General features: G+C 38.2%; 1 protein-coding gene across 1 annotated transcript; it reads right to left on the bottom strand.

Annotated features, from left to right (window-relative positions):
• Positions 1–9,066: 9,066 nt before the first annotated feature.
• On the bottom strand, positions 9,067–9,332 carry LOC131808244 (ATP synthase subunit f, mitochondrial-like). Its single transcript, XM_059134224.1, has one exon. The coding sequence runs from the start codon at positions 9,322–9,324 to the stop codon at positions 9,067–9,069; it is 258 nt and encodes an 85-aa protein (XP_058990207.1). The 5' UTR covers positions 9,325–9,332.
• Between the last annotated feature and the right edge of the window lie 4,330 nt (positions 9,333–13,662).

The raw sequence follows: 13,662 nt of genomic DNA, 5'->3' as shown, positions 1-13,662 counted from the left end.
ATAAAAAAAGGACAATGTTCACCATATAGATATGTTAACATTTTCTGTGGTTTCTGACTGAGTTTGTTTCATCAGGAGCCACTTTGCTTAGGACTGAACACAGAGTTCTCCAAATCTAAACTTGTTCCTAACACATTTCCGCCTTGCCTTCAGTACCTCCTCTCTAGGAAAACTTAATGTTCATCATAATAACTGGTGCATGGCATGCTTTTGACAAATGTTTGTTGATTGAATAATTGCTGATTATTTCGACAGTGGCTCATAGCTTTGGGTCTTTTTCTGGTCCTAGTCACTACTACAATGTTAGTTAATTCTTTACATTAAGGTCTTTTTTTATCTGATAAATAGTAGAAGATACAGTTGTCTAAGCAAATTTCTAGGGAATTCATTGTTTAAAGCTAACCCATTCTATTAGGGATCTAAACCTTCCGTTCCTTCCCTTGCCTCCCCTTCCCTTTCTTTTTTCTTTCTTTCTTGTTTTTTTTTTTCCCCCTTCCCCTGTCCCTTCCCTTTTCTTTCTTTCATGGCCAGGGATCTCAAGCTTCATCATCGGAGGAATAACTTTGTCCCCTTGCTTGAATAATTCTAAATTCTACTTTTTTTTTGTGCGGTATAACTGGATTTCAAAATCATAATTAAACGTCAACATAAATTCAGAATTTAATTTGGTATCCAAAAGTGCTTTCTCGGTATGTAGAAACTTGCTTGCAATTTAGCCATAATCTTTTTATTAAAAAAATGCCACCCAAAATTAATTAGTGTTTACCCTGTTTCCCACATAACCTCTGACAGCTACTGACCCTGAGAGGCCCCAGGGAAATAGGAGGCAACTTTATAGGCACTAGCCTAGGGCCCTTGATTAACTTTGAACTTGGAATTTATTATTATTTTTTTCTTTCTGAATATAGAAGCAACAGGATGTATGTAGGCTGCAGTGCAGTCTAATGATTGAAAAAAAAAAAAGAACTGGAAACATCACTTTGCCTACACACAGTCCTGTTTGTCTTTTTGCAGTGAGTTAAAGCACCCCTTCCATGAAGTTTTCCCAGCCATTACTTGTTCATTGTGCTGTTTATCCTCAGAAGTCCTTGGCACTTATGGTCTGTAATATGCAATCTGGCCCTCAGTTGTTGGATGCTGAACTGCTGATGAACCGCTCCTTCACGTGGGGTCCTTCCCCTCCTGATGACAGTGAACTCATTGAAGGCAGGGGTTAGTCTTTTTCTTTTCTTCTTCTTCTTCTTCTTATTTTAAAAAAAAAAAAAAAAACCTTTCTAAATCTGGCCCAGATCTTTATGCATAAGTAGGCACAATATAAATTTTCAGCACATATTTTCTAACTGGCTTTTCCAGAATATCTATCAGGAGAGATGGGGGCAGGAAACATAGGAATGTGGAAGGCTTTGGGAAGAGAATTCTAGGACAGGGTCTAGAGGCCATGAGCAGTTTTGTTGTTTGTTTTCAGGTGATACTATCGGTTATGACTACAAGGGTGTGTGTGTGTGTGTGTGTGTGTGTGTGTGATTGTTTGTGTGTGTCTATTCTTTGTATTGTGTTCTTAGTAATGTGTCACCTGGCAGCAAGCTTTAGAATGGGACCCTTGAATAATAGATGAGATTTTTCACTTAGTGGAAGGCGCAAGGATTCTGTCTTTTCTGATTCTCACATTCTCGGTCAGTGGACCAAAAAAAGACATCAGTAGTCCCAAAGGGTAATTTCTGCTTCAATCTCATAAGAGTCTGAGGATAGACTATTATCATTAGCGTTCCTCCAGTGGAGGAGACTGAGTGAGAATGATGTTAGTGGGGATCCAGTGCTTGTCCTCATGTGGCTCAGTGTTCTTGGAGAATCCAGACTCAGGCTCAAATTATTTAGAGATTGACATAAGACATTATGAACTTAGAGTAAAAAATGGTGGCTCTACTTTTAACATATAAACCTGTTCCCAAAACGTGAAGCTTACTATGGTATGCAGTACCCTGCCCAGAACATTGCGTTGTGTAGCTCAGCAGCAGCACTGAGCAAATGGCTTCTTTCATTTGAATATATGAGGAGTCCCCTTATTGATTCTAAGACAGCTAGTTTGCCTTACTGTATCAGTACGAAATATATGCTGTATATCCAGTGGTAGAACAAGACAATGTCTCTCACAATGTCATCCAAGAACATTAGTTGACACACAGATTAAATTTGTAAGGAAGAAGAGAATGATGTTTTATGGTTTATGTTGTAGATTCATTTGTATAAGTGATTAAGTGATTGTATTAAAAGAAAAGTGTGAATCAGCACATCCAAGATAACTTAGAGCTCCTGTCTCTATGTCTTTTTAATCAATGCCATATCTGGAGGCAGACTAATTACATTTTCACTTGGCCCCAAATTAGGAGGGTCAATTTAATAAGCTGTTTGACAGACAAGGTTCAAATAATCTTGCTAAGCTAGAATAACAGCCCTAAACATATAAAATCATAAATATTTATTTAACATCTACTATTTGTTAGGCGCAGAAGAAAGTGCTGTACACACATTACCTCAAAAAATGCTATGTACTATGTACCCAAAAAGCTATTGAAGAAACTTCTGATTTCCTGCCCAGGGTATAAGAAGCTTGGAAGTCACCATTTCATCCTAACAACAAGTAAAAAACAGAACAAACTGAAAATTCAAAAACTCTTTCCAGATCCCTAAAAGAAGTGAGGTCCTAGGGCAAAAGCTGCCATTCCACAGACTGGAGGGGCTGCCAGGCAAATACAAAGAATCAAAACCTACCAGAGCAGAAAGAAGGCCATGAGCTGAAACCTCCCTGGGAGCCAGTGCTGGGGTACGAAAACTGGAGCTTTAGTTCCTTATTTTGAAATATACCAAAGCATTCTCTTCTTCTTAACAAGATCTGCCCTTAGGAGAAACTATTAAACCAGGGCCTAAACTACCAGGGTTTTATCAGAGACTGACTGATCTAGGGGAGGGTAATAGCCAACTCCAACCCACTCTAGCTATCCTGTTCCACCTAAGGGAGGGCAAGAAAAACTAAGAGGTGCTCCTGAAGTTCACAGTCCAGAGGCATAGCCCCACTGAAAGACTGAAATCTACTAGGACCATAGAATACTTCCCTTATCACTGCACCTCACCACATCCTAAAGTTCTGTTGACATCAGTTCCTTTTACCTCCTACATTACGTACAGTTATCAAGAGTCTGTAAAAACATTTCCCTCATTGGGTTGATTTTTATCATTGAATTATGAGAATTTTTCACCTATTCTTTGCAAAAGCCTTTGTCATGCATTTTGCGAACAAAATGCCCAATTAATAGATAAGGAGACCGAGGTTCAGAGAAGTTGGGCCCTGTCCAATATTCACATAGCTAGTAAGTGGCAGAGCCAGGATTTGAACCTGCGTAGTTAACCAGCCTACTATATAAATTGTTTAGGTCTTCATATAGCTTTATATTACCTTTTATATATACCTTTTATATATTAAAATATACTTTATATTTTAGGTAAAATATGTAACTTTTGGGGTTCCTGGGTGGCTCAGTGGGTTAAGCTGCTGCCTTCGGCTCAGGTCATGATCTCAGGGTCCTGGGATTGAGCCCCGCATCAGACTCTCTGCTCAGCAGGGAGCCTGCTTCCCCTTCTCTCTCTGCCTGCCTCTCTGCCTACTTGTGATCTCTCTCTCACTGTAAAATAAATAAATTAAAAAAAATGTGTAACTCTTGTTCAAGATTGGGAAAATATAAATGCTAATATTCATGAGAAAGGACTTTCGTATTTCAGTAACATTAAGGTCAACCTGAACCAAAGGCATAAGATGGCTATTTGAAAAATAAATGCAAAAAAAAAAAAGGAAAAATCAAATGCAAATCTGAATTACGTAATGTGTAGCTCAAGGGAAGCAATAATCCTACCACACATCAAGACCCCATTTGGGATGGTATTGATTTTTAAGAAGAGCCTTTAAAACACAGTGTGTCCAGAAGAAGACAATAATAAGATTTATGAAGGCCCTGGAATATATTGCCAGATTAATTCAACAGTATTAATTGTATTAATTAATTGTATTAATGGAGTACCCTGTGATAGATATTATGGTATGATGCCAAACAAAACAGTGCTTATCAGAAGTTGAGGTTCAAGCAATTTCAGGTATTCATCCCAAAGAAGAGGTAACTTGAGAGTAGGATAAGAGGATAAGGTGTGATTCAGTTACCAAAACCATTTAAGTACATCCTCTGTCTCCCACATTATGTTTGATAACGGGGATACAGGGATGAATAAATATAACACGATGACCATTCTCAAGGAGATCACAGTCTAGTAAATGAGAGACGGACCACATATTCAACTGTGATAGGGTGAATAATGTACTAGTAATATGAGCAGTGGGCTAACACACTATGAGATGCAGCAGAAGTCAGCTGAAGTGCTTCTGTTTGAGGAGAATCACAGAAGAGGGTAACTTGATAGTTTTCTGCAAATATTTTAAGGAGCTGCTATTGACACAAGAAACAGATTTGTTAAACAAACAAAGCCCACCAGAAGGAGCATAAACATTTTGAAATCATAGAAAAGAACATCTATTCATAGGTAAAAAATTTTTTTTCTAGCAATAAAAGATGAGATAATAGGTTACCCTGAAAAAAAAAAAAAAAAAAGTGAATTTCACACCACTGAACATGTCCTGGCAGAGTCCAGCCCATCATCTGGCAAGGCCATTATGGACCAGATTCTTGCCTTGGTGCAAGGTTGAGCTAAGTGATTTTTAAGGTCACTCCAAATTCTGAGAATCTGTTACTGGCATGAACAGCTTCCTAAATTGGAAAGCTACTTATAGGAAATGTTGATTGGTTTGTTCTTTAGATATTTTAAAGCATTAGTTTTTTCCTGACATAAGTCCAGCATAAATCTTGTGGGTATGACCTCGTACCTGTGTCTTCATATTATCTGACTAGAGCTTATTTTAGGATTGTAGCCTGTTAATTATCCTGTAAATAAAGGAATGGTTTTTGTCCAATGAGCATACACTCCAAAAGACCAGAGCAGAGGCACAGAGTTATAGTTTCTAACCAAAGCAGTGCTGATTTCCCAGCTTTCAAGCTTGAAAAGGGCCAGGCAATTTTTTACTTGGTCCTGTCAGTCTGTGATCTGGAAATCCTACATCATGTTAGCTGGGGACATCCACACTTTCCTGGGGAGATTTCCTTTAATCCAGATTACTGAAGAAATGTTTATATTCTTTCATTCCTCGCTTTTTGGAGTAGTGGGAAGTATAAGGCACTAGGATTCAGGAATGCTGGATTCAGTTCTTTGCTTTGTTGCTTAATACCCATATAAATAAATGTTTGGAGATTTGATTCCTATAAATCATGAGAGATGTATTGAGTCTGTAGTTTCTAGATATCAGTTTGACTTTTTAATTTTTTTTTTTTTTGAGAGCTTATAAACTATTCAATGTGGAGCCTCAGCTTCAGGGAGTCTGATTCAATAGATCTTGAGTAGGTTTAAGAAATAATATGTTTCTTTAAGTTTTTCCAAGGATCCTGATGGCACAACCCAATTTGGCAAGTGGGTAAGATGCTAAGGTCCTTTTCAGTTCTAAAAGTCTCTGAGTTTGTGATTCTGTTTTTCTCTCTTCAAAACTTCAGTGATTTTATACAGACATATATATAATCTTAAAAAGAAAAGGCTTTTACGCACCACAGCCCAAGTGGGAAAATTCAATTCACTTGTGATTATAGGCAACATCATTTTATTTTAACAATTTCCCTTTCTAATGCTGTTCAGGTAGTTTGAAGAAGTGTCCAAAAAATGAAAAAGCTGAGAGGAATTAAATAAACATTTAGCCAAGTCACTGTACAACCTTCCCCCCTCCCATCTGCCTACCCTTCTAATTCCTTCCCTTCTTTCTGATCTCAAACATTTAAGCAACACATAAGAGAAAAACGCTCTCCCTTAAGTCCATTTCTGAAATGATTCTATTTTTAAACACTGCAGTTCATCTCAATTGTGCTCAAATTCAATTGACTTGTGACTGTGTGCTATATTATTTTCTTTATCAATTTCTCCCCAGACTCAGTGGGGCAGTGATTGAAATTTGAAAGCTTATGGGGGGAATAAAGTCCAAAACAGTATTGAGGAAAATGTGTCTTGAGTCTGTTGGCTGCAAGAAGTCCTTGCTTTCCCTCAACACCCAATCCACTTTCATCCATAGTCTCTCGATAAACCCCATCAAGCCAAAATGACTTAAAAAATAAATGTGAATAGATTCTTCCATCATCAAAAGAGTTCTATTCTCCCTAGTCTTAAAACATTTTATTTTTTGTTGTTGCATCATGTGCTTAATGCTTTGACTAAGATTGCTTTGCTTTTGGTTGCTAAATCTTTGCTGTGCCTTAGGTGAAGTCAGCATGTATCCATCTAAGGCATTAGGAATGTTGGCTGTTAGAATCTTCTTGGAATGAAAGGATAACGCTCATTCTGTTCCTAAACTACCTTGGCTTTTGAACACAACGAGAACTTATTTCAAATATAACCACCCTGATTAGTATCATATTTGCAAAACATGTGATATCATCTAATTATTAATTACATTCTAATTTCTCTCTCCCACATTTCAGTGGAAAAGCAATCACCAAGTATGATAGGGGCAATGAAGGGAACAGGAATTAACAAGACCAGGGTCCAAACACCAGTGTAAGGTTGTACAGGTCTCGTGTTCGTTCATGTTGCCCACAAGATAATTTTCTCATTCATGTCCGACCCCTCATCTGATGGTGGAAATGCCACACTCAGGTCATTACCTCTTCTCGTATACAGCTCCATGTTTGCCTATGACTTCTTCATTATATGCTTTCCTAGCTTATTGTTTTGCATCCCATTACTTTTAAAATATTGGTTTCTTTGTGTATTGGCCGCTTGGGTTTACTTATACTCTTTGGGGCACTGAACTTGGAAGAGAGTACAGTGATCCACTGAAGCACATTTATTTTATGGGTGGGTAGAATATAAGAGGCTGAAAAGTGCAATTTCTCCCAAATATATTGTGCATGTCCAGATCTTTATTCAAAATCCTACTAACCAATCTCTGCTTTCATGAATTTCTTTTCTCTTACCTATACCACTTAGTAAAAATAAGCCGTTTCTTCAAAGTCTGCCTCCTCCAACCTCCTGCCTTCTCTGACCACTTCCATTTCCATTCAATGTATACTTCCCTTGTGCTCTTATTTACTTCTCATGCAACTTAATGTTTCTAGTATGTATGTGACCTTAAACAGAATAAATAGATCTATGCCCCTGCATGGCCACACTGTGTCCTAACCTCCTTGTCACTATCTGGCACAGAGTTGGCACAGGCCAATTGCTTAAGCAGTATTTGTGAGACATTAGATAGTAATAACATTTTGTTGAACACTTACATGCTAAGCACATTATATGTTATCTCATAACAACTCCATGAGTTAAATACCATTACTATTTCATTTTTAAAAATGAAGAAATTGAGAAACTAGATGGTTTAAACAGTGTGCTTAGTGTCAGAGCTGGGATATGAAGTTGGGTTCTGTCTTAGAGCAAATACCGTACGATGTGATGATGTTTCTCTCCAGGGCTTTGCTCCGTGATTTATTCTTTTATTTCTTCTCTGTTTAATCACCATAATCATCTCTGGAAGGTGGGGTGGAAAGTGGTATTTTATGGTTTAAAAAAAAGGATGTATAAATAGTCAGCAATTCTCCATGGAGGAGCTTATAGGGGATTGATGTTGGGAACGAGGAGTGTATAAAGTCACATTATACAGTTAGCTTAGGTACTTGGATTCTAAGTGATTTAATTCCATAATGATGGTAGTATTTCTCAAAAATGGAAGAGGCACCAAAGGTGGAATCTTCACTTCCAGTATCACAAGTAGAGTGAGAGGCTATGGAGTTTGTTGATGCTGTCTAATCAGGTCACTCACCTGGGCCCACTTGACACCCAAATCTCCATCCCCTTCTGCTTTCACAGCAGAGGAAAGGGATGACGGTCCTTCCCCTCTCATGGATTTACATAATTGTAAAGCATCAATGACGCCATTGCCTTTTTCAGAATGATTGTTGGAATGTGATTAGCTACTACAAGTCCCAGAATAAAGTACATCTGTATATTTCCTGCCTTTATGAATGTCTGAGAACAGACAATGGACTGGAGAAACATCTGAGAGAAGCAGGCGAACATCTGCTAGATCAATAGCCCTTATACAATTACCCTCCTTAGAAGGCAAACCCTAAATGACCCAAAGCAAGAATTTTATTCATAAAGAGACTGAAACAAAGGAGACAGTGTTTAAAAAGTACTTTCAAAATTATAAGAAACTGTCCAAATGTGAGCTGTTTTGTTCAAACAGTTCATTAAAAGACCCCCTACTCTGGGTCTTCAGTATTTCTGGGGTAGTGAAACCATAAAGGAAGATGCCTGTGGTTTCAACATGTATTGGAAAGAACTGAGACCTATTAAAATAGAAAAGAAAAAAATTGCGTGAATGAAAGATCCTAATCTATGATTATCATTGGAATGATCTGTGCATTGAACAAGCCTCTGAAATGTTCTCTGCAGTCCTTTGACAATGCAGCCTCCTTATCAGAGTCTTTCTTATTTGAATTTTAGAGTTTAGGTCATAGAGACAACCTAGTTTCAGGAAAGTAAACATTCTATCCTACACCTGACAGTGGAAACCCCACAGGGAACTCAGCAGCATGTATTATTGGTGTGGAGCCTAGAGAGGGGTGATGGGACGGAGTGAGGATTGTAAGCAGCAGGAATATATAAAAATGTATGCAGTAATATTGCCTTTCTACAGTTCTTCTAAGTACTGCAGTGGCCAGGAAAGAATTATGATATCCCCTGAGTAATCTAAAAATACTAAGGACATGTTACTTTTCTTTTCCTTTTTTTTTTTTTTTTTTTTTTTTTTTTAAACAGTCATCTTTTATTGGTTGTTAATTCTGAACTACGGTATGAAAGTATTCAAGGGTGCCAAGCAAAGGTCATGGTCAGGAATGCCAAGTGTGTCTCCACACTGGGCCCTCTTCAGTGCTACTTTTGTATCTGTTCATGCTTGAGTCCCTTGTAACAAGGAAGGTAGTTGAAAACCACATAAGCTGCCAGCACCATAGAAACCCCGGCGATGCCCCTTTTCTTCACCTTGACATACTTGTAATACCGGTAGTAACTTCTTTGAAATGCGCCAAAAGTGCCTTTAGGGGTGAAATCCTGCATCAGTATCCAGCTGGGCAGCTCTCCTAGTTTCACATCCATGAGCTTCTTCTCCTTCACTGGTATGACTGACACCATCTTGGAGTCCTGGGTGTCTGCTTCCCTGTTAGTTTTCCTTTTTTTTAAGATTTTATTTATTGATTTGACATCACAAGTAGGCAGAGAGGCAGGCAAAGAGAGAGGAGGAAGCAAGCTGCGCGCTGAGAAGAGAGCCTGATATGGGGCTCGATCCCAGTCCCTGGGATCACAACCACAGCCGAAGGCAGAGGCTTAGCCCACTGAGCCATCCAGGTGCCCTGCCCCATTACTTTTCTAAAGCAACTTCCTTGTGGTGTACAGAGATGTGGATTGTATACACACACACACTCAGCTAATATTTATATGGCTTTTAATTTGTGCCAGTTACTTGGGAGTGTTTTTCCAAAATACTGAGAATAGTATGGGTTCCAACTGGGACTAAAAAGCTTAATGGAGATAGGATTACTTCAGTGATTTATTACAACATAACCCACGTCCCAAACCTAATGGCCCCAAAGAATGACCATTTATAATCTCTCATAATTCTGTTTGGCTGGTCTTAGCAAGGTAGTTCTTCTGATGGATCTGCTATTGGGTGGGGCTTCTTCTGAAGGCACAATGAGTTTTTTTGTTTTTTGTTTTTTGTTTTTTGTATGAGTGTAATGTCCAGGATGACTAACTCCTACGGCTAACAGTTGGTGCAGCATCAGGTCAAGCTCACCTGGGCTGTCACCCAGAGCATCTTGAATCTCCTCCTCTCCTGTGGCCTCTCTGCATGGATTGAGCTCCACACAGCATGATGGCTGGGCTTCCAGTAGAATTCTAACTTAGATAATGTGGGAGTTGAAGATCAGTTTAAAGCCTAGCCTCAGAAATTAATGGAGGCACTTCTTTTTCTTTTTGGTTACAGGGAATCACAGGACAGGCCAAGTTTCAAAGTAGATGGAAATAGACCGCACGTTTTTTTTGTGATTAGATGCAAAACAAACAAATGAACAAGTTATTATGACCATCTATCATCTATACCATACAGGAAGGAATATACTTGGGAGGAACTATAGAAAAGGAAGTGCCTCAGCAAATTGCTCATCAGGGTTTAATTCTGTGTGTCTGTGTAGTGGTTTGAGGTGGATGTCGGGGAGGGAGTTTTACTTTAACTTCTTACATATTCCATGGGTAATTTTAAAGGCAGTGAAAGGTCAGTGATCCATGTGTAAAAATCTAAACTGTGTGGGCTCCATTTACAGAGAAAGCCAAGGTACATGTCCCTCATGCCTGTGGGTTTGTGGTTGGGGATAGAGGACTGGCTCTTCTTTGTTTTCATGCCAAGGCTCTGTTTGATGCCTCCATCATCAAGGACAAGAGGATCCTCTTCATAGGGGATGATATTGATCCTAGCACAGGAATTACAGAAAACTTGAAATACATATCTCACTTTTCATTTTCCTAATTTCAGTTTTTTCTATTCTTAACTCCTTACTACACATGAAGCTCATGTTCCCAATTTCTCATAATACTAGTCCTTGTATTAGACCACGTATATTGTAAGAGCTTAGTCAATACTTTTTGATTGATTGAATGTATGCATAGTTTTAAATTCAAAGAATAGTTTTCTAGTTTCATTTTTGTGATATATTTGATTATTTATGATAATACATATTGAATCCATGGTAGAAATAAAGTAAAAAACCACAATTTTGTTTATGTACAAGTTCAGTTTGTTTTCCTTGGATACAGCATCTATTTTTCCATAGCTATTATGAACTGTAACTACCACCCTCAGCACTGGCCCAAAGCTATACTATTGGTTATAAGGGGAATGTGGTATGAATACAAATGATTGGTGGGACTCAAAATGCCACAGGAGAATGTTTGTGTCATCTTTGTATTCAAAGGAATAGATACATATTCAAAGGAATACATGCTCATATATGTATGCATGGTGATAGATATTTACATAATGTCTTGAGGATAATGATAATCCAGGAAATATTTGTTAAATCATTTGAACTGAGCTACTTATTTGCCTTCAGTTGACTCACATCACAAGAAAGGTGATTAACCTCTGATCAGGAATTAGTGTCCTGAGCTTTGGTCCCATTTCTTACTCTGAATAAGTCATAAAGAAATGCCTCACTTGTCCACAGGTCATGTTTCCAGGCACCCCATCCACGCAAAGCACTTGAAATTAGTTAAACATATTTCTAAGAAGCAAAAGAGTTTCACAAATAATATGCTCTTTCTCCTTTTGGTGAGATACAACACGACCTTCAGAACAGAGGAGACTTAGTATGGCTAGTAATGTTAAGCTTCTTAGGAGAGATCATTAGAAATAATGGAACAGTGAAGGTTTGGGTGTACGGATAATTCAGTAGAGTGGTTAAAATCTGTGGTAACGCAATACATAAGTAGTTTCCAAGTCCAAATTTGTTTTACCTCTCTGGCCTCAATTTCCTCATATGTGAAATGGGGATACTTCACAGGGTTTGTATAGACTTTACTTCACACGGCGCAGCACCATGGGACAGAAAGGAAACAAATTGCACTTAATTATATGGAAAAGTCACATATATGAAATAGATAATTTTCTAATAATATTGGAAAAATGAGTCACCTCTATATATATCTACATTTCTGTATTTCATGGTAAACCTAATTCTGAAATTCCAATGACATGCATACAAGATGCATAAATTCAGCTCGCGTCTCTATGCTCCATACAGAAGGTGATACCATAAAATGCATAAACATGCATTCAGATAAACATACTCAGATACATATGCATACACATGAAATTGTTTCCATCTCAGGAAGTATGGAAAGAAGGAGCCTACAAACTTTTGTTTACTTATGAGTTCTGTTCATTTTCAGCAAACAGAATAGTGATTGAAGAGAGGAACTTTCACTGTTCTCCCTGTCTGAAATTCTAAAGCCTGGAGGCCATCCGAGTTCTCCTTTTAGGTTTTGACAGTTATTTGAGAAGTGGTATAGGAGGGTAAGTAATCACAGCAGGTTCTAAGGAAGGAAGCACCACCTGAATTGCTATTCTAAGGTAGTAAACAGGATTCCGGCAACTTCTGAGAGCCAGATAACTTCTAAGAGAGTAAGCCCAAGACTGAAGTGGGATGTGTAACCCTGTTCTGTGAGCTTCACTCTGCTATATTGTTGATGGATTTATTATTTTTCTCTTTGGAGAGTAAGTACAGTTTCTGCCTCTTGAACTAGGTTGTTTTAGTCTGCAGGTTGCAGGAGTGGGTTAGTGTAGAACTTTTGTTAAGTTTGGAGAATCAAGGTTGGGTTGGGACAAGTATGAATTGAAGCTTGGATAGTGAGACTGGGAGGTCAGGACTAGTGGAGTTGCTGGACATTTTGCATTGTTGGTGTGTTCAGCACAGGTTGCAATCCTCATGTAATTGGCAGATCTCTCTGAAAAAAAGCCGCAAGTCATGGTCTTAGTCTAGACTCTGTATCTGCACTTTCCCATATAGTAGCCACTAGCCACATGTGCCATTCAGTGCTTGAGACATGGCTAGTCCAAACGTATGTATCTGTAAGTATAAAATGCATACTGGGGTTCAAAGATTTAGTATGGAGAAAAGGATAGAAAACACTTATTACTAAATTTTTATGTAGTTTTCATATTGAAATGACAGTATTTCAGATATCTGAGGGTTTTTTTTTTGTTTTTTTTTTTTTTTTTTTTTTTTTTTTTACATCTTAGTGTGGCTCCTAGAAAATCTAAAATTGCAGATGTGGCTTACACTATATTTGTGTGTAGAATATTGCTGTTCTACATAGTGGCAGACTCAAAATATAGGTAAAACTTACCCAGCCAGCTAATGAGCCTACTAAATAGTCACATCCCTTCTAGGAACCTGTTTTGCTGATTGTAACATAAGGAATATTGGTAGTAGATAGGAAAAAGTTGGGATTTGAGAGGGGTAGTAAGAAAAGTAGACAGAGGAGGAAGTAGGAAAGTGGGTACAACAAGCAACTATGTATGTGTATGGCGTTATACACATACAAATACACATAAATTTTATAATCTATTTACATATGTGTAATTATTTACAATACATTTTTGGAAATAGGAAAAAAAGAGAAGTAGGGGGGAAAAAGAGCAGAGACCAAGTACACTTAAGCTATCTATTAGGGTGGGAAGATTAACATGTGGATGAGAATCTGATGGATTTGTGTCAAAGCAGGCAGCAGACTTTGTCAGAGGGAGAAGTTACATTGTGATAAAGTTTCCATCCAGATTTCTGCTGACCACACAGAGATCTCTGACCCTGAGATGGCCTTTTAGAGTTTTCCAGAGATAGAGTGAAGGGCTGGGCCTTTAACCTTACCTTAGGCAGTCAAAGGATGTTGTTTGCATTGGCAAAGGGATGCATCTTT

This window comes from Mustela lutreola, chromosome 9 (genome assembly GCF_030435805.1).
Source record: "Mustela lutreola isolate mMusLut2 chromosome 9, mMusLut2.pri, whole genome shotgun sequence".
Lineage (NCBI taxonomy): Eukaryota > Metazoa > Chordata > Mammalia > Carnivora > Mustelidae > Mustela > Mustela lutreola.
Note: the sequence above shows the minus strand (reverse complement) of the source record. Positions and strands in the feature narration are given on the sequence as shown.